At 36.0% G+C, this 20174-nt stretch overlaps 2 protein-coding genes across 2 annotated transcripts; one reads left to right on the top strand and one right to left on the bottom strand.

The window, feature by feature from the left end:
• The first annotated feature begins 1863 nt into the window (after nucleotides 1–1863).
• On the top strand, nucleotides 1864–12204 carry LOC107790130 (ubiquitin carboxyl-terminal hydrolase 18-like). The gene is made up of 11 exons (XM_016612036.2): nucleotides 1864–2371; nucleotides 4013–4121; nucleotides 4199–4287; nucleotides 4633–4718; nucleotides 4817–4979; nucleotides 5121–5244; nucleotides 5437–5594; nucleotides 6357–6441; nucleotides 9029–9241; nucleotides 10220–10281; nucleotides 10437–12204. Exons 1-11 carry the CDS (start codon nucleotides 2100–2102, stop codon nucleotides 11485–11487), a joined length of 2412 nt encoding a protein of 803 aa, XP_016467522.2. The 5' UTR covers nucleotides 1864–2099; the 3' UTR covers nucleotides 11488–12204.
• A 434-nt stretch (nucleotides 12205–12638) lies between these two features.
• Nucleotides 12639–15534, bottom strand: LOC107790131 (peroxidase 16-like). Its single transcript, XM_016612037.2, has 4 exons — nucleotides 14996–15534; nucleotides 14063–14263; nucleotides 13459–13624; nucleotides 12639–13148 (listed from the first exon to the last, which is right to left on the bottom strand). The coding sequence occupies exons 1-4, from the start codon at nucleotides 15236–15238 to the stop codon at nucleotides 12742–12744; spliced, it is 1017 nt and encodes a 338-aa protein (XP_016467523.1). The 5' UTR covers nucleotides 15239–15534; the 3' UTR covers nucleotides 12639–12741.
• Between the last annotated feature and the right edge of the window lie 4640 nt (nucleotides 15535–20174).

Below are 20174 nucleotides of genomic sequence, written 5' to 3' on the forward strand. Positions count from 1 at the left end.
ATAACGATTAGCAAAGATAGACGACTATACATAATACTAGACAGTTATTGGAGGTTTGAAATGGATTTGTTATTGCGCAAAGGAGTTAAGTTTGAGATTGAATCATTGTCTGCGCATTTACTCTGTTTCTTGTTTATGCAAAGAAAAATAAGTTAACTTGTACAAGTACAGGACATGATCCCAAAATTCACTTGTGTAAGTATCATACTTCAAGACACGGTCAGGAAATTTCTGGCACAACGGTTTGGCTTGTATAAGTTTCACTTGCAACACTTCAAATTCTAAAAATATTTTCAGAAGTTCATGTGTCTATTCTTCACCTATTTTCTTGCATTTTTAAATTGTGACTTTTTTCAACTATTTTGTAAACACGAGCCAAATATCCCTATTAACAGCTCTAGAGGTGGTTGCTTGATATTATTTTCTCCTCAATTAATTCTTAAGAAAAATCTAGAGTCCATTACTCAAACAGAAATTCAACTATTAGAAATTATTTGATAAAATCATGTTTCTTTGTTTGTAAGAGAAAAATTATTTAAATATACCTTAGAGTTCATAAAGTCCTTCAACTAGATTTCTCAAAAAGTTTGGTGACAAAATACCTATTTTACCTTTTAAACTAACAATCTTTGTATTTTCTTTACTTTTTTGATGATTTATTTTTCTCTCTTTTAATATATGAGGACTTACCAATAGAACAAACAAATCTTATTTATAAAGTAAAAAAATACAAAATAGATTTTAATCGAATAATAAAATAATTGAGTATAATTTTCAAGCATATATAATTTGAATAATTATTTTTTTGTATTACATGCTTGTATTGTTTTAAAAGCTTTTGTTTTCTTGCATTCCCAATTGTGTATATGCCTTTTGAGTTTTTATTGTTATTATCAAAATTACTAACACGAATAAATTATTCTAATTAATTTTATACTTTGCTTTAGTTATTTTATTATTCTAACATTATATATAAATAAGATTTGTTTGTGCTATAATTAAGTTCATAATATAGATTTTAAAAAATATTATAATATTAAAAAGTAAAAAATGAAGAAAGGTTGATAATTTAGAGGGTTTAGATATTTGACCACCGAAAAATTTGACAAATCTGATTGAGTGACTTTTTAAGTACAATAAATATAGTGAAGTGACTTTTCTATTACAAATAAAAAAAAATTGATATTAGTATGTAAATTCAGATGGTTGAATGATCATTTGAGTAATTGACTCAAAAAGTCTACGCTGCTAATAATCCTCCAAAATTAAATCTCATTCCAAGTGGATATAGCTACAAAACCGAAGACCAATTCTCAGTATCGATGACTATTGGATAGGTGAGCTTCCAAGATAATGTAAAACTCTTATAAATGGTCCCTGCCATAACTGTAGGTGTTTTTTATTGAGAAACTGGGAATTTATTTACCAAGACTACTGGCAGTTCCAAAATATTACAAAGCATAATAATGCCTTTCAGGGCAGTTGATCTTTTGGGAAAAAAGGTAAAGCTCGATTCATATCGAAATAATTTTACTTTTACTTTTCAACAATGAGAAGAAAAAAAGATTTTGAAATGCTTTGTTTTGAAATAATATGAAAAGGTTTAAAACTTGTTGGCACTATGGAAAGAGAAAGAAGAATCATACCCATATAAAACGAATCTATTACTAGCTTTATAGAGAAAGAAACAATGTAGTAATAATAATAAAATAAATACATGATACCAATTCAAAAAATTTAAAAAAGCGATTAAAACATAATCCCCAAAATTCTGCATGAAAATTTCGGTAAATGAAGCAAATAATACGCACTAAAAAAACAAAAGCCAAAAATATGATAAATAGAAACTTCAAATATAAGATTGCTGATAGTAACACCAATTGAAACAATTAACCAAACCTTTAAAAGAAAAAAGAAAAAACTTTCCTGCATATTCCAGAAATTTAAAATTCCACTCCAGATTCCCCAAATTATTCCAATTCCAATTCCAATTCAATGCAGGAATCGAAACCCTAGCTCGCCATATATGAGAGCGCTGATTCGTAAAGAACAAAGCTTTAATTGTTCTTCTGCAATAGTAGGAAAAGTATAATTTTCTAATGCATGTAGCAGTGGATCTGAATTCCTACTTGCACTTTGTATTGACGGCCATAGTCATCGTAGTTTCACTCCTCTACCTCGTTAAGACCACCGCCTCCAAGTACTTTCTCGTCGACGACGAGTCTAATTTTGATTCTGCTGCTTCGCCGCCGACAGCGAGTTTTGGTGATCGGAGAATGGAGGAGCCGCCGACAACAACGCCGGAAGGTTGCGGCGTATGCGGTAGTATCACTTCTAAGCAATGCTCTCGTTGCAAGATGGTTAAATACTGGTATATGCTAACTGCTAAGCTTATTCCTGTTGATAATATCTTAATTTATACAAATATTACTGCTTAATTTTATGTTTAATATTACCTTGAATGGTAGATTCACTGGTTCGGCACCAACGGCATGAGAAATAATAATCACAGACACGAATACAATGTTCGGACTTTCGATTGCATTAAAAAAAACACTGCTTTACATTCTGCATATACGACATCTGGTTGTTGGTATAGAACTTGCGGCGATTAATTTATGGATTGAACTCCGCATTGCTAATACCTTTGTGTTATTTTATGCGAGGATAGGATATGGAATAAGAATACATGTATTAGGAATACAAGAAAATGCTCTTAGAATAGGCAATCCTAATCCATGTTTTAACACTCATCATATGACAATCCTAAGATGATTATCAACTACAGAATAATTCCTACATTATTTTTAACCGTGTAACAATCACAACATCAGCAATGTTTTATTGTCCATAGCAATCAATTGTGTGCAAGTCTACAATTTGGTTATAAATGGATGATTACGCTTTTCCACTATTTCTTCTGTACTAGTATATAAAGACCATAGAAAGTAACTTCTTGACATTATTGTCAAAGGCTTAGTTGAGGTGTTCTTGAGCCCTCAAGCTAGATGCGAAGTAGTCTGTCTGCTCCGCGTAGCTTAAGTGACGCGTTAGCGCAGACGCCAAGGCGCTAAAGCATGTGCCTTGTTGCCCAGGGGCTTTGTCTTGAAGAGAGTGACAATGAGCTATAAGTAATTCTTTTGATTTTTCAATTCTTTTGTCTATATAATTATTACTTGGGTTTATAGTTATTGTTTTTGAGCTACATTTAGATTCTCATCATTCCCCTCAACTGCATCTTTCTTCGTTAGGACCCACTTTATTTGCGCTTTGCTGCTAAAGCCTCAATAGAAATGCTCTTTTTCGCTTTTTGCCTGTGACTACTCTGCTTCTCCCTGCTTCTCCCAGCCACACATACGCAATCTATGATACCATCTACATCTATACAGGAATATAGAGCCCAAATAAGTAACTTTTTTGTATTTATAATAAATTATAAATCTTGGACTCCATATATTAACTTAACTTTTACTATGGACACTGTTGACCAGTTAATTTTGTGTAATTTCCATAATTTGGCTATCTAGCACAATCTGTTCTACATTTTATACTTAATTGTAATACACAGAGCCTCAACCCGATAGACTACCTTGACTTCAAGCAATTGGTGTCCACAGTGGTTACTTTTGTATTAAATCTGCAATCTGACTGTATAAACACAATAAGTGGCGATAGTTTGTAGAGACTTTTCTCTAATGGCGGGGGTTTGAATAGACCCATGGTATAGCGGAGGGTAAGACTTGATCAATTTCGTATAGAACAGGGCCGTTTTTAACCCTTTTCCCTTTTTTATTTTTTATTTTTATGTGACTTGCGGTTCACTTCAAAGAAGCATGTCTTCTACTTCTCACTTTTTGCCTAAAGCTCCATGGACCTTGTTACTTCTTTGTGTTTTTCACTTTTAAAGACACTGCTCAGGGGTGTCCATAATCTATTTCCTTTTCCTTGTTTAATCTGGAGTGTCTTATTGGTTAACGACTGATTGTTTTTGCTCTCTTTCTTTCTCTCATAGCTCTGAAGCTTGCCAAAGATCTCACTGGAACTCTGGGCATAGATTTAAATGCAAGGATTTTCGTAAAAGCAACTCTTCTGCAGCTTCACTGATCCCTGAGTCAATGAAGGTAACGCCGTCTTAGTTAATTACACAACTATGCATTTATGTTATAACACCTGACCAGAGTTTGGTCTAACTGTTTAGGTACTTTTCCCATATGAGGAATTCTTGGAACTTTTTAACTGGGATAGCCCAGGTTTCCCACCTTGTGGGCTCCTAAATTGTGGAAACAGGTATTCCCTCATTTTAGACTCTAGCAACCAAGTACTCCCTCTGCTCCAATTTATGTGAACCTGTTTGACTGGGCACGGATTTTAAGAAAAAATGAAAACTTTTGGAATTTGTGGTCCTAAACAAATTAAAAAGGGGCCCAGAAAATTTGTGTGGTTATAATAGCTTCTCATTAAGGGTAGAATTGTAAGTTTAAGTTAAATTGTTTCCAAATTTAGAATTTATTCTTTTTGGAACGGACCAAAAAGGAAATAGGTTCACATAAACTGGAACGGAGGGAGTATTATTTAGTATGCCATTTGTTTTTTATCTGTATTTTTAATATATTCTTTTTGGTGCTTATGCAGCTGCTTTGCCAATGTGGTTCTACAATGTCTGACATACACTAAGCCACTTGTTGTCTACTTGTTGGGAAAAGGCCATTTGAGAGAATGTAATTGCGTTAACTAGAACAAGTATACAAAGTAATGCTTCTTTTGAATTAATTGGAACACCTTTTTATGTTAATACACTTTTCTACTCTTCCCTCAGGTAGGCGGAATGGTTGGTGCTTCCTTTGTGAATTTCAACACCATGTAGAACGGGCTAGTCAAAGTCAGCAGCCCTTCTCACCAATTAACATACTTTCACGGTTGCCCAATATTGGTGGTAATCTTGGGTATGGTAAACAGGAGGATGCTCATGAATTTATGAGGTGTGTTCTTTGTAAAGTTGATGAATATCTTACAGTCATTCTGCTAGATATTTTCCAGTATAGTGCTCAATGTGAAACAATCATGGGCTGTTTCAGGAAGCATATTTTACACGGAATAATGAAAATTGCCTTGTTGTATAGGTTTGCTATTGACACGATGCAATCTGTGTGCCTTGATGAATTTGGTGGAGAGAAGGCTGTTCCTCCTAACACACAGGAGACGACACTTATTCAACACATATTTGGTGGTCACCTGCAATCTCAGGTAACTTTAATTTATGATGAAGAAGACATATCATGTGATTATCCAAAGTAACATAGGACTTAATTTATGCTGCATCATCAAAGTATTTTCCATGTGCTTTTTGATATTTCACGCCGCACGTGTTTATGCTCTTGTATTATTTTGATCTCTTCCCTTTCCTCCTCTGCCTAACTGAGTTATTTCTATTTTTAGGTCATATGTACAGAATGCAATAATGTTTCAGATCAGTTTGAGAATATGATGGATCTGACCGTAGAAATTCACGGGGATGCTGAATCTCTGGAGGAATGCTTGGATCAATTCACAGCAAGAGAGTGGCTAGATGGAGATAACTTGTATAAATGTGATGGGTGAGGTTCTTCATACTAATGATGAATGAATTGTATCCTTTTTACAATGTGGAATGCCATTTTTGTTATCCTTTGAGCAATAATGTATGGTTTCATATTTACTTTACACGGTATTCTATATCCATATTTCTATGTTCATCCGTATCTAATAACTTGATGGACTAATATAGCAACACGTCACTACCTCTGTCCTATTTCTTTGGCTTAGTTATTAGTATTTGAAAAGTAGGCAACAGTTATTACATACATCTTAAAAAAATTATTTCAACATTTGTATGGTTGCAGTAGTAACATTTATGTTAGGTTTCAAATATAACAAAAACATTGTAATTAATTGAACTCAGCTCATGTTGACCGTAGTAGGTCATTCTTTTATGGGGTATCAAAATGTCTCATTGCAAAGTATAAAGTTTCTCGTGCCGGTTCTCCCACTTCCCTTTTTTGGGGTTACGGATCATTGTTCTGGACTTGCATTGTACCTGTTGCATGATATCTTCTCGTGGTATTGGATCTCACCATCATTGATAGTATTTCTATCTATGCAATTTTTTTCTTTTTGGATGAGACACTTAAGTTTAGCATGTGTGTGAGTTATTTAAAGATCACTAGTTAAGTTCAGTTGGTTGACGACCAATGCAAAAATAGTCTAGCTGCTGAATACTTAGCCGACCCCATTACCCCAACTAGTGTTAGATTGAGGCACAATTGATTTGATCGTGCTACCTAATCATTAATAGTGGTCAACAACTGTGGTTCTTGCAGATGCAATGACTATGTCAAGGCATGGAAGCGCCTAATGGTCAGGAGGGCACCAAATATCTTAACAATTGCCTTGAAAAGGTTTCAGGTTTGTATCATTTTGCTATTTATTGTGCTTCAACCATCTAGGTCAAAGTGCACTAGAGGCCCTTAAACTTGTGTAGCTCTAAAGTTAGCCCTTAAACAATTTTGTTTTTCCCAAACTTGTAAATGGATGATCGTTGCTCTCTTTCCAGGACCTATCCGTCTTTAGTTATTGGTCAACTTCCTATATCTCTCATTTGAAAAGAATGAGGGTCATGCTAATCCCGCATGAGCAAGTTAGCTAATACCAAAATTCCTTCGAGAATTAGAAGAAAGGTTCATGTCCAATTTCATCTCTCCAGCAAATCATCCCCACATTAATATGATCCTCATCCTTTTCTGCATGGAATTGTTTTGGCCAGATTCAAAGCAAAGATTTAGGTACTGCAAAAAATTGACTTTTAACTTATCATTTGGACAGATAGCCCACGTCATGACTACTATGTAAAAGTACTTCAAAGGAGTTGAAATGTTAAAGGAAGACATTCAATCCTTCAGGTGAAATATAGAAAAAGAAAGAGTGAACAGTAACAAAGCAACAACCAGATTCTGAATCAAAGAGTTGCCACAAGTTTAATGCCAATTGGCTGCATGCTAACACTTAACTCCTTTTTTCTCGCTTTCTACCCTTCTTCTTCCATGGTTCCATTTTTCTAGTACAGCAATTTGGCACTGCAAAATGTATAACATATGAAAAGTGAAAAAAAGAACCTTCCTCCATCCGAAAGAATGTAATGGTAGGAGAATAAGGGCCAAATTATCTAATTTTCAGTGCTAGTAAACCTTTAAATTCTTCAATCTTCTTGAAGTCAAAGTTACATAATTAGGAACTATAAAAAAGTTTCATAAAGTGCAACTTCTTTATAATTGTTAATATTTAGAAGGGGTGGAACAAGCTTTTGTAAAGTTGGAAAGTAGTCTTTTGTTCCTAGTTTCGTTTTGGTGTACTCATAGTCATGAGTTCCCTATTTGTATAGAGGATTGGGTCTCTTTTGTTGAGAATGATATTTTGGTGTAGGTTCTCTTTTTTTGGTATATCCCAACTGTTAATAAAATTATTTACCTTACAAAAAAAATTGTTGATATTTAGAAAATATTTGAAGAAATTGTGGTAAAAGAAAAACATTGTTTGGCCCCCACAGTAATGCGTCGTTTAAATGGGACAAAGGGAGTACAGAATGCATAACTACGGATCTTTATGGTTTGTTTCATAAAGAAACAAAGACAAATTAAAAGGAATGAACTCTGGAAATGAAAAGGAGAAAATGAGCAGTCGTAGGAGGAATCGACAGAAGTCCACCTTTTTTTTTCCTTTCAATAAAACTTCCCCGTAGGCAATAAAGTGGACAAGTTTTAATGAAAGAGCTGGGTTTACAGGCTTTCTGTAGTTTACTTAGATTTGTATCATGCACCAGCAATATGTTAAGTTGTAAATTATTTAATTGTTTGTTCCCAATGATGGGAACAATGGCCTTTTATTGTCAGTGTATATTGCCTGAATTTTGATAGCGGGTCCTTACAAGTCGAACAAAATTGTTTGTTCTTTCACCATTTAACTTTGGAATATTTGAGTGGATATTTTATGTTCAGGTCCTTCAGGATTGTTCTGGCGTTGAACAACCTGGAGCGCCACCTTAATTGTGAAAAGAGACTGTCAATTTGTATTCTGAAAATTTCAAAAAGAGAATATCTCAAGAAAGAGACTGTCAATATGTATTTCTCGTAAACGAAAATTTCAGCCAAAGCTTATGGAGTCATGTCAACACTGAATTTACTTAGGCTCTTAAGTCTACAGGAAAAAATGGGTCTGATGGAAGTCCATGTGAAGCAAAGACGTTCAATCTAGGATGTACAGGCTCCAGGTGTACCTTGGTGCTGACAAATAAAATCTTACATCAAATCTAATCTCCCATAAATATTTTTCTTCAGGAGTGTTCAACGTTACTCTGTAGATTATTTTTGTTCTTGAAAGGATAATTCATTATTTGACACCTAATATGAACTTAATTCGTCAGACATGCTTTTTTAGATAAGACGTTAGTATCCTAAGTTAGAGATAAACTGATTTTGTTGATGGTACTTATATATTGTCTATTTTTGTCTTCTTGAGCTGAGGGCCTATCGGAAAAAGCCTCTCTCTATCCCCTCGGGATAGAGGTAAAGTCTGCTTACACACTACCCTCCTCAGACCCCACTTGTGGGATTTTACTGGGTCGTCGTCGTCGTTGTTGTTAGAGTTAAACTGAAACGCGTAATATTTTAAAAAGCCACTATGAAAAGACTATTGGATTTACTTTTTTCTTCAGTTGGGTTACATACTGAGACAAGGATGCACCCTAGGTTTTAAAACAAAAGGATAATTTAATCTGTAAGTGTAGCATTTCTGTATATCTTTTCTAGCACTGCAAAACAGAATTTGCATTTCTCTATGGTATGGGTGAACTACAGTCATTTGAGTGTCTTTCTCTCTATTAACATCCCTCACCCACTTCCTCACCCACAAGTTACATTTATTCCTGGAAGCAACTACGTGAGTTTGTATTCTAAATTTCTTGTAGTTTTGTTTATTTGTGGTCAAAATCTCTATGCAGAGTGGTAGGTTTGGTAAATTGAATAAGAGGGTGAGTTTCCCTGAAAGATTGGATCTCCATCCGTACGTGAGCAAAGCAGGAGACGGCAATGATATTTACAAGCTGTATGCAGTTATTGTTCACGTGGACATGTTGAATGCATCATTTTTCGGCCATTACATATGCTATATCAAGGATTTCCGCGGAAGTTGGTACAGGATTGATGATTGTAAGGTAGAAACATCTCCCTTGTTCTACCCTCTTGTTTATTGTTGTATGCGTCTCAATGCACGAAATGCATTGATTGGTTGCTGATTTTGCCTCTGTCGCACTTCCATTTATATTCTTTTTTGCTGATTATCTACAGTGAAATGTTATTTCTGAACTTGGTAATTTATGTGAGTTGCTATATCCCAGTGAAATGTTATATTAGGCTTCACAAATGCTAGTTACCTAATAGATCTGTTTGACGATAAAACATATTAATGCTTCTGCTTGAAAATGCATTTTGGCTATAAGCTAGTTGTGTTCTCTCGTAGCTTAGTTATATCTTCTTTGGTAGCTCCATTTGTCTTGATGTACTTCGGGTTGAATGAATGTGACATGCTTTGGGTATTTCATGCATGCACCAGAAGTTATTAAAGCTGCTCACTCCTATTATATACATGCCCATTCCCAAGATCATGTACCATAAGTAAAAAATGAAGCTTCAGAAAACTTTATGCGTCTTTTGTTTTTGTCCTTGTGGAGGTTTAAAGTGTTTTATCAGATGAAGGTAATAATCTACTCCATGAATGTGACATGCATACAAACTTGCCTGGGTATAAGTATATGCAATCAAAAAGTATAAGAAACTGGTATATTGGCACCTTCTTTGTTGTGCCACCTTCTCTCAAATTTTCCTTGTCGATGTCATGTAGAATGTGACACCATTTTCTCTGTTAAGCTATACAGATTTTGACACTCTTGGTTGTTTCTCAATGTATGTTTGGGTCTGCAACAATGTCAAACTGCAAATATAGGTGCTGTGGGAGTTGAGCGCTTGAGCTTTATTAGTAAAAGTCATTACTTAATAAATATTCTACCTCAAGCAGCATGATCTCTGGACAATGTCCCGCTTATAGATACTTCTTAATTTATTTTTCCTTTTCATACTTTTTCCTTCATCACTTTAAAATGTTCATACGTGACTCATTTTACACTTTTTGTTAGGTGGTTAGTGTTGATTTGGATGAAGTGCTTTCGCAGGGAGCATACATGCTCTTATATAGCAGGTAACTTTCCTAAAAATAAAATAAAATAGCAGGTAGCTTTCCTTTGACCATGATCTAATTGATCTGAATTCTGATCTGTACACGTGTCACTTCTATTTAACATGTTGCATTGCCTTTGGCAGCAAACGATCTTGATTTGTATTTACTTTTGACAGGATCTGCCCTCGGCCGACATCCTTATTTCCTCTTGAACTATTAAAGAAAGAGGACCAGGATACAGTTAAAGTGGAAGACAAGTCAGGTCCCACAGACCAACCTGTTGAATGTCTCAGCGCAACAGTGTCTCCGGCTGCAGTTGTTGATTCTGTTTCACCGCCAAGTTTTAATGGTTCAGAAGATAAGATTATTGGGGCTAAAGTGGAGTTATCCTCCTCAACCAACCCTGAGGACAGAATGGAGCATCAGGAGGTAGATTTTAGGGCAAGTTCTCATGTCCAGCAGGAATTGCAGGATGTTAAACTATCCAGTGAAGCTACAGGAACTTCTTGCCTTAGAATGGTATCCAATAGTTCATCTGGTGCTAGTTCTTCGGCTGAAGTTGAGATTCAGAAACGTGAAACAAAATCCGCTGTTTCTGACAGTAAAGATGACACTGAACCATGCCAAAGAACCACCAACGACCGTCTCTTGAGTTCTTCATTTACTGAGGATTCTGTAGCCACAAATGGTGATATGCTGGATGATGCTTCATCCTCTGCCTCAAGCTTTGGTGTCATCTCAGACAATGCGAAGTTACAAAATTCCACTCAAATGCCAGGCAAAACTAACCAGAACAAAGAATTTTCATCTCACGGAAGCCACAATGTGGTCCTGAAATCAGGTGGAGGGAGTTCTTCTGAACCAAAGTTAAAGCCACTTTTTGCCCCTGGCTTCCTTGGGAAACGCCCATCGGACAGATGTGCCAAGAAAGATGTCTCATGGGAAGTTTGCCAGAATAGCACCCTAAATGGTTTGACAAATGCATGTGCCAAGCCTGAATTGTCCGATGAAAACCATATTGATATGGATGACCAAGATACTAATATGGAAGAATTTTTTTTTGTTTCTAGTAATGCTTCAATTGGACGAGCTGCAGTTCCTCTTAATGAGACTAAGATGGCCACCTGTAAATCTGGGGAATCACGTCACCTTGAGAATGGAGATTCTGCTGTCCCGATGGAATGTGATTGGAGCAACGATGTCGCCATTAGTGATGAAAAGTCATAGGTAGCGCAAGCAGTCAGCTGGTTTAGATAGTGAATCTCATGGATGAGCTGAACTAGGACCTCCAATTGTCAAGGAAGAAGTTTGGATAGCTCCTGCAAGAACTTGGAGGAGATAACTGATGTCTAAATTATATATTATGAGTATTTCCCCATTTAACAAATATTTAAGTTTTCAAGAGATCTAGTTCTTCATCAAGGAGGCAATACTTAGCTTTCTTTTTCGACATTGTTCCAGAGCTTCTTCAGATGTCGACGATAAACAGGAAAATGTCATGGTCCAGGAACCAGATATTCATTCATTCAGGGGCTGGTATGAGGTAGTAGTACTAATTTATGGATGTTTGGGCGACCAAACTACAATAGAGATCGAGAATAACCAAGTAGCATATTCTTACTTCATATTATTGTTACTCCCCTCATCACAGTAGAACGCACTGGGTATTTTTTCCAGGGTTTCATTATTTGAAGAAATCTTGGACAAACTTGTATCCTTTTGGCTGGGTTCATCTAGCAAGAAGGAACTGTCCACAGTACATTTGTGGGATGGATAGTCGTGCCATAACTTTGAGAAAGTTCCATTAGTTGGATGCTATTGCTGCATAACCATCTGTTGTAAATGCTAATTCTTTTGTTCTCATAGTTCTTCATTACTGGGTCTTGTAGTTAAGAATGATTATTCTTGTTTACTTCTAATTTAGAAGAAAAGTTTGGAAGATTGAGGGATGGGATGTGGTTAAGGGGTGGAAGCGGAGTAGACAGCTAATTTAGAAGTTGTTTGTCGGGTCGCCATTTTCGCAATTGTTTTAGGTTCGAAATTAACTAAACTTACTCATGTAGTCGTTTGTTCTCTAAGATTGAGAAACATTGTTTGATTGAATCGTTCATCCTAGTCCATTTGGTGATTGAATGTATATTTTTGAATCTTCGCTTAAGTTTGATGTGGTGATGAGGAGAAGCCTCGTGTGTGTGTTCCCCTTTTCTCGGGGAAGGGATGACGGTTGGGATTTTTTTTTGTGTGTGGGGCGGGGGGGGGGGGGGGGTTCAAGGAATGCTGCTGAGTCATTGTGCACTATTATGGGTTGTGCTAGGAGTAGTAGGTGTCGTGCGTCTAGGGGCCAGGGGAGGCTTCAAGTAAGCCATTTTTACGTACTCTTCATGAACATCATTAAATATTATTGCGTAATTATTGGAATTTGAATTAAGTGGTACAGAATGGTCCTATATGAATCTGTGATCTACTCTATCTTCTGTTTACTTAGTTCACTACAGCGCAATCTTTCCGAATTTCACCAAGATTTCCAGTTTTGACCCCAAACCTTCCGAGCTTTGTTATGGCAGCAATAAAGACCCTTTCAAAAGCCGTCTTGTTTGATGCAAAGATATTCACTATTCTCCTTGATCCCCTTTTAGTAACTAGTGTCTGGTCAGAAGTGAACAGCCCTTTCCCTCTCTGTAGGTTCTTGTAATACGTGTTATCGAACAGTTGAGGGGTGTCTGGATCCATGGGGATGACTACTCCAGGAAGTGCATCTTGTGGGCACATTTCTTGGAGTTTCTTAGCATAGGTTACATCAATTGTTGGATCAACCTTGTGTGTGCTGTTAAAGTTGTATAACCTGCTTGAGAACTGGTTGCAATGTGAAAATCCTAGTGTATGTGCTCCTGCAAAAAAAAAAAGAAAAGAAAAGTGCCTAACTGTGATAGAAGGGTAAAACATGAAGTATGTATCGCAGTACCTTTTTTTTTGTTGGTAAAGTAATTACCACGGTATCCTAACTGAAACGCAATTCTATTTGCAAAGGCCCTTACTGGTAAAGGTCATATTTTTCTAATCACTTGCAAAGAGCAAGGTAAAGTGATCAAATTTATCTCCCTAAAAAGATGGATAATTTATAGTATCTTATATCAACGAAAGTAAAATATTGTAAATAGATGAAGAAGAAAAGAAAAGAAATTGGTATTGGTAATATACCTGAGAGGGCAATCAAATGTCTGATAGATAGTCCACGAGAGGCAAACATAGGAAGGAGTTTCTGTAAGCCGGAGTTAGAGTGAGGTAGATTGTTTTGCACACTAGTTTGTGAAGACATTCTGCCGTCCCTCCTTCCTAATTCAACAGCATAGTGCGGTCCTCCTGCCTACACATCCAATACTTAATTATTACAAATTCTAAGTCCTCATCACCAAAGCAAGTGGCGATAACTATAACTATTATTATAACAACAACATTCAGAAGTCATATAATTTTTAATAAAAGAATAGTAAAACAAGTACGGCTAGTTACATTCATTTCCAAGTACTTCAGAAAGAGAGTGAATGCCACATCTAAAGATGCTTAGAACATTGCTGTCTCATATCACGCACAAGGTTGAACTATTATTTAAATTAGAGAGGTGTTTGTCCTATAGTCGTAGAACGGGGTTCGGTTATCATATATTTTGGAGCTAACCTCATGGAAATAATTATCTTGAAATAATTTACTCAGCAAATTAAGCAATCAAATCACAAAAATACCAAATACACAAAGTTCAAAAGAAGAAGAGAGAAGCAAGTTACAAAGGGTATTTTGGTTTTACCAATGCAATGACATCTCTAGCGGCCATGGCCAAGATATCAGCACAAGAGACTTTGTTCTTACAAGCAGGGACATTATCAACTGCAGCTTTGGCTTTAATAACAGTGTCAAATCCATCTCCAGCAAGGGACAGATTGTCTGGATGATCCTTTTCTGCTGTGTTATTTCCTGCCGACCTCAGTATGATGGAAGCATCACAGCCCTAACATTAATTGTTATGACACCATTAAGCCAAAATACATTGAATAGTGACCGAAAAATTAGTTTGACTGAGAAAACATCGAGTTCTTGAAAGTTAAATTGAATGACATGAAACGTCTCAAAGTAGAAAGTTTTATATAAATCTGAACTACGGATCGGAGTGTCCTTTAACTTACTAGTTTTTTATACAAATTCTAGGACGTCATATAATTATGATTACGATAATCGATAAGTAACAACAAAGAAATCATAATCAAGAGATGATTATGTCCAGCAACGGATCAACAAGTATCCATCGCCTAAACCTTTTACTTATCCCTCTATATGCACATGAATATATGAATTTATTTTTGAAAACCTACCAACGGAACATGAACATTTTTAGTCAAAAGTAATACATATAAGATAGAACATAATGACATGTGACAACTATAATTATACATAAGATGAATTTGCCTGGAGGCTCATAGAAATTTTTGCATGCTGTAAACTAGGATTAACCTTGTAATATACACTAACGGAGTTAAAAAAAAAAAAATACTTCCAATATAAATATACTTGTTGTAGCAGATTACCTGCCTTATTTTTTAAGTTGTTAATTTAACTATTCAATTACAATTACCTTTTACATGACCGGATGGACTCGAAATTTATAGATTTTTTACACCGTCAACTCATCAACTATACCACAAACACAGTGTTTCACTCACTTGGTGAAGATGCAAAAGAATACCTGTATAAAGCAATCGTGGAAGAAGAGTCTAAGTGTTGCTGCTGCTGTAACAATTGTCTGTTTAAACTTGTCTTCAACTGCTGATCGGACGATGGACTCCACATTTGGACATAAATTCCGATAGAAGTCCCTCTGGAGCTGAGCATTAACACAACTACTTGTCAAAATGACAGAGACAAGAAGCACTAAGTGAAGATATTGGCTACAATGCATAATTTCTACTTCTCTGTTTATTCCATACATTTTCTTTGGATAGCTTTAGTGGGATTTTATAGCTAATTACGCTTGAGTGTTTCAAACGGAGTACTTATCTCTTGTTAACTCGATTATGTAAACTGTAAAGTACTGATAAATATATTTTTCAGAGCAATATTTATATATGTAGAGAACTGTTGTGAAAGTAAGATGTAACAATATTTAATTAACGTAGTATATTTTAATTGTGAAAAGTCGACTTAGGCATCATGTTGAGAATACAATATACAAGTGCCTTCGCTGTATTTGGGTCCGGTCGAGGAAATAATCTCCCCTGGCTAGTTACTATTTGAATAGAAGAAATTCATTTTATAAAAAAAATATCTTGTTTTATTTACTGATCTTCTATGCTATACTTTACCGGTTTTCTGTGAAAATGACCATATAATTAAAAGAAGTTTTGTACTGTTTGGTCTATGTCATTTTAATACTGAATAATTTATAGTTTAAATTTAAATTAGGAGATTCCTAAAAGTTCAAATTATCTTAATCCCGTTTTTATTCCTATATTGCATACAAGTCTCTAATTAAACTAAACATGTTTAATTTCTCGTAGTAAATATGATCTGAGAACCCCCCTTCCCCCAAAAAAAAAGAAAAGAGAAAGAACAAAAGAAAGAAAGAGAAACTTCCAAATGGCAAAAATAAATGTAGAATGTTGACTATAGCTCGTAGCTAGTGACTAGGAATCTTGGGTGGTTGAGAAGGGTTTGAGCAACAACACACCAAAAGATAAGCACATGCACCACTAGTACTACAATAAAGACATAAATGACAGCTTCTTTCATGTCATCTTTGTCTAACATTTATTTGGCAAATGATTTTGATATCATTGTTTGTTCACTTTTATTAATTCTGGGAGAATCTTAGATAAGATTGAGAAGTTATAATTAAATGAAATTTATCTTAGGAAAAGACATAAGAAAGAGATAAAAGAATTCCTAACTACCACTCTGCAGGCCAGATTTTCTTTCCCGTTAATTTGATGTAAAACTTTTTCTTACACACATATAAGTTGTCGAAAGGCGTATTTTTTTTTTTACTTTTCAGAATAGTTGTTTCTTATGCTTGCAAGTGGAATAGTTTCATTGCGAAAGTACTTTGTGGTACAAGGGGATGAATTATAAGGTACGAACAGAATATAGAGTGAGACTAGCCAGTTAGGAGTTAGACTAAGAAGGTCATTGGTCGTCTATTGATGCAGAGCTTTACCTGCTAGTTTTACTATACCAGCCATCTTTTTCGTATTTCGTATTCTGTATTTCATATCTATTGTATCGCTGTTATTTTATTATACATTTTTGTGGTACTAATATATCGGCTTCTGTTGTTTTTTTTGAGCCTAGGGTCTCCTGGAAACAGCCTCTCTACCCTTCGGGGTAGGGGTAAGGTCTGCGTATATATTACCCTCCCCAGACCACACGTGTGGGATTATACTGGCTTGTTGTTGTTGTTGTTGTTGTTGAAGTAAAGGCACCACTATTTTTATATTGGTTCGGATTCAATGTGAATCCTATGCCCAGTCCCCTTGAATTGCAATGGTGTTCTCTTTCAGTATTTGAAGTTTCTCGATTACAAGAGAATTGATGTAGCTTTACACCAACAACTTAGCCACTATGTCACTTCTCGCTTTGTGATACAGTGCCTCAGCAGTGTTTATCTCTTTTTTTTCTCTCACTAATTATACAACAGATCTAAAGAGAACTACAATGCTTGTTTGGAGTAGAACAGAAAGAGTGATAGTGGTCCATTCAAAATATGTCCGCTTCAAGACTGGTACAGATGTATATATGCTTCGTGAAGTATTCTTGACTCTTGATTGATGTGAATCTTGAGAGATTACAGACCCAAGGGAGTTGATCCTAGAAAAGAATCGTAGAGTGATACTTTCCAAGAATAAGGTGGAGCTTCCGTTGATTTGCCTTGACTTGTGGTCTTGATAGACTTTTCCTTCGCTACGCAAATATTTCTTTTATTTGAGCAATCAAAATTAGATCCCTTGGTTCCGGTCTTTAACAGTCTTTCTTTGATGAAGGAATCTACGGTGCATAGATTAGTGATCTTGTTTTTCTTTAATTTGGGACCTTCCTATAATTCTCTCTGTTAATCTGCTATCAAATCCTTGATTGATTCTTCTTTCGGATTTCCGCTACTTCTTCCTTTTTCGTCTCTAATTTTTGATAGTTTTCCTTTCCTTTGCTTCTGGAGTGTTTCTTCAATCATTATCGCTTCAATCATTATCCTTTCTTACTTGCTTCCGTTGACAGATCTTTTCTTTAACTCTTTTACTTATTCCTTTCTCGACTTCTTCCATACTTGAATGATAGAGCTTCTCGAGTCTATCGTTTTGTCCCTCGTGATCCTGCACCATAATAATATGTTATTTTTCATCATTAAAACTTATATTTAACAATCTCCCTTTTTTACGATGATAAAATAATATATAAAAGAAGTGTATTTCACTATTATAGTTGGTGCTTGGTTTGCTGTAGTCGACTTCTAAGTTGACTTCCATGATGTGGCAGTCAACTCCCCCTCAACAAGTTCTGCTATTTGACCTGCACTATAATTAACCTTTTCTCCCCGTTTTTTCGCATCAACAAAGAGGGGATATACATATGTATAAAATAAAGCAGATAAAGGCAAGCAATTTAGGAAAATATAGGCAGTTATAGGCATGCATATGGGTAGCCGGGTGCACTAAGCTCCCACTATGCGCGGGGTCGGGGGAAGGACCGGACCACAAGGGTCTATAACTCTGCAGTTATAGGCATGCAGAGTTAGCAAAAATAACAAAAAAAATCCAATGACTGGTTATCCAATCCAAAACAACAAAAAATATTGTCTGAGACATCCACAAGTAACGATGCAAGAAATAAATGAGAGTGTTGCAAATTGCCTCCTTCATACGATCAAAGCTGGCATTTGCTGAAACTAACACCCCATCAATCCTGTCATGTACTTCCTTAGAGATGGCATGAATGTCCCTAACAGTTGATTGAGTTGCAACAAGAAAGTCCTTGATGATGGTCAGCTTATTGTCAATGACAGTCAATTTTTCTACAAGATCAAGATTACTTACACTATGATGGGAACTAGAGGCTTTGACCTTTAAATCAGGCTGAACATTCTTGATTTCTCCCTTATGTTTCTTCACCCAGGAACCCGTAACGCACACATACCCTATACTGGAAAAGGCTCTAGAGATGTAGGATTTGGTGACAGAGATAAAAGGATATTTTAAGATAGAGATGTTGTGGGCTTCCAAAAGATGAGGGATAACCACACTGTATAGTAGATTGGTGGGGTCATCAGCACTTTTAACCATAAAATTTATGACCCATGAGGACAATTTGACCTTAAGCTTGGTTACTAGACAATAGAAAATAAAGGTGTATCATTGAGAGAAAGTGAAAAATGAGCCAATGCGAGGAAAAAGAGTAGTTGTAACAATGTGGGCCAGAACTAGAGTTTCAAAACTAACATCACTGGGACCTAACTAGTTAGGGAGGAAATCATAGGGACACACAGCTATATATCGCTTTACTTGATCAAAAGTAATTTCAAAATCTTCAGGCTAGGTATTTTCGAAAAGCATGGGGAAACCAGAGCACTTGCACTAAAAAATTGAGTCAAACATAACATAATCAAGAACAATGCGTTTTCCTAGAACTAGGGATTCTAACTTATCAGGCTTGCTAGAGCGGAGATTGGCATATAACATCCTGACTAGAGGTTCATAGACTTTAGTAGGGGGTAAAGAGAGGAAATTTGACCATCCCTGAAAAACGAACAGATCCTTTACCTTGCAATTGAGTCATCAAGATCGATTACTTTGCCGTGGGAAATGGGCTTCTCTTTGAGGGCAACGAATAAATCTCTATTTGGAGGATCCCAAAAGTTATGGTCTGACTCTAGAGAACTCGACAGGTCTACCTTGGATTTCTTGGGGGTAAAAGATTCAGGGGGTCTTCTATGGGTCTTTTCCCAAGAGCTTTTTTGCCTATTCAGTGAGTGTAGTCAGATGGCTCTGCCTGAGAAGAGGTAAACCCTTCCAAAGTGGTTGGACCCTAGGTAGTTGTTCTGGAGGCTGAGAGGAGGGTTTTGCCTCAGAGCGAGTACTTTTTCTGGTAGAGGCAGAGGGATTCTTAGAGTGTTTTACCATTGAAGGGTTTTTGGAGAAGGGCTTGTGAGTGATAAGAACAATGAAGAAGAGGAAGGGTGATTCAGAGGGTTAAAAAGAACAGATTTGACGGTTGAGTACAGGAAAGGAATGAGCATCAGTGAAAGGCATGATGATTGATTTTCCTTTCTTGAAAGTTGCGACTGATGGGAAAAGAGAGGGAAATTGGAGGCGCTCAATTAATGCGTTCTTACAAAAGAAAGAAAACTAAAAACATTAGTCACACAGGAATTAGAATTAACACACAAGTCCTAATTTCTATGATCAAGCGAAATAATGCCAAGAAGTTCTCTTAAAGTGCAGAATCTATCCTCAAGCAAGGGCTTAGTAAAAATGTCTACTAGTTGATTAATAGTGCTAACAAATGATAATTCTATACCTCCCTTAATGACATGATCTCTGATGAAATGATGCTTAATATCTATATGCTTAGCCCTTGAATGATGTACATGAATTTTTGAGAGGCATATTACACTAGAATTATCACAAAATATTTGAATAGGTTTAAAAGATAATTCATAGTCACCCAGTTGATGAGACATCCACAGTAATTGTGCACAACACTATCCTATGGCAATATACTCTGCCTCAGTTGTGGATAATGCAATTGAGCCTTGTTTTTTACTGTTCCAGGATATTAATGCCATTCCTAGTAATTGACATGTTCCACTGGAGTGCTTTTCCTGTCTTCCTTATCACCCACAAGATTAGCATCTGAAAAACCTTCAAGATTAAAATTGT

Source organism: Nicotiana tabacum, chromosome 1 (assembly GCF_000715075.1).
Source record: "Nicotiana tabacum cultivar K326 chromosome 1, ASM71507v2, whole genome shotgun sequence".
Lineage (NCBI taxonomy): Eukaryota > Viridiplantae > Streptophyta > Magnoliopsida > Solanales > Solanaceae > Nicotiana > Nicotiana tabacum.

Coding starts and splice junctions, on each gene's coding strand:
- LOC107790130 (XM_016612036.2), top strand. CDS start 2,100: ATGCATGTAGCAGTGGATCTGAATTCCTACTTGCACTTTGTATTGACG. Junction 2,372..4,012: donor TGCAAGATGGTTAAATACTG/GTATATGCTAAC, acceptor TTTCTCTCATAG/CTCTGAAGCTTGCCAAAGAT. Junction 4,719..4,816: donor AAAAGGCCATTTGAGAGAAT/GTAATTGCGTTA, acceptor CTCTTCCCTCAG/GTAGGCGGAATGGTTGGTGC.
- LOC107790131 (XM_016612037.2), bottom strand. CDS start 15,238: ATGTATGGAATAAACAGAGAAGTAGAAATTATGCATTGTAGCCAATAT. Junction 14,264..14,995: donor TCCACGATTGCTTTATACAG/GTATTCTTTTGC, acceptor AATTAATGTTAG/GGCTGTGATGCTTCCATCAT. Junction 13,149..13,458: donor ACATTTGATTGCCCTCTCAG/GTATATTACCAA, acceptor TTTTTTTTGCAG/GAGCACATACACTAGGATTT.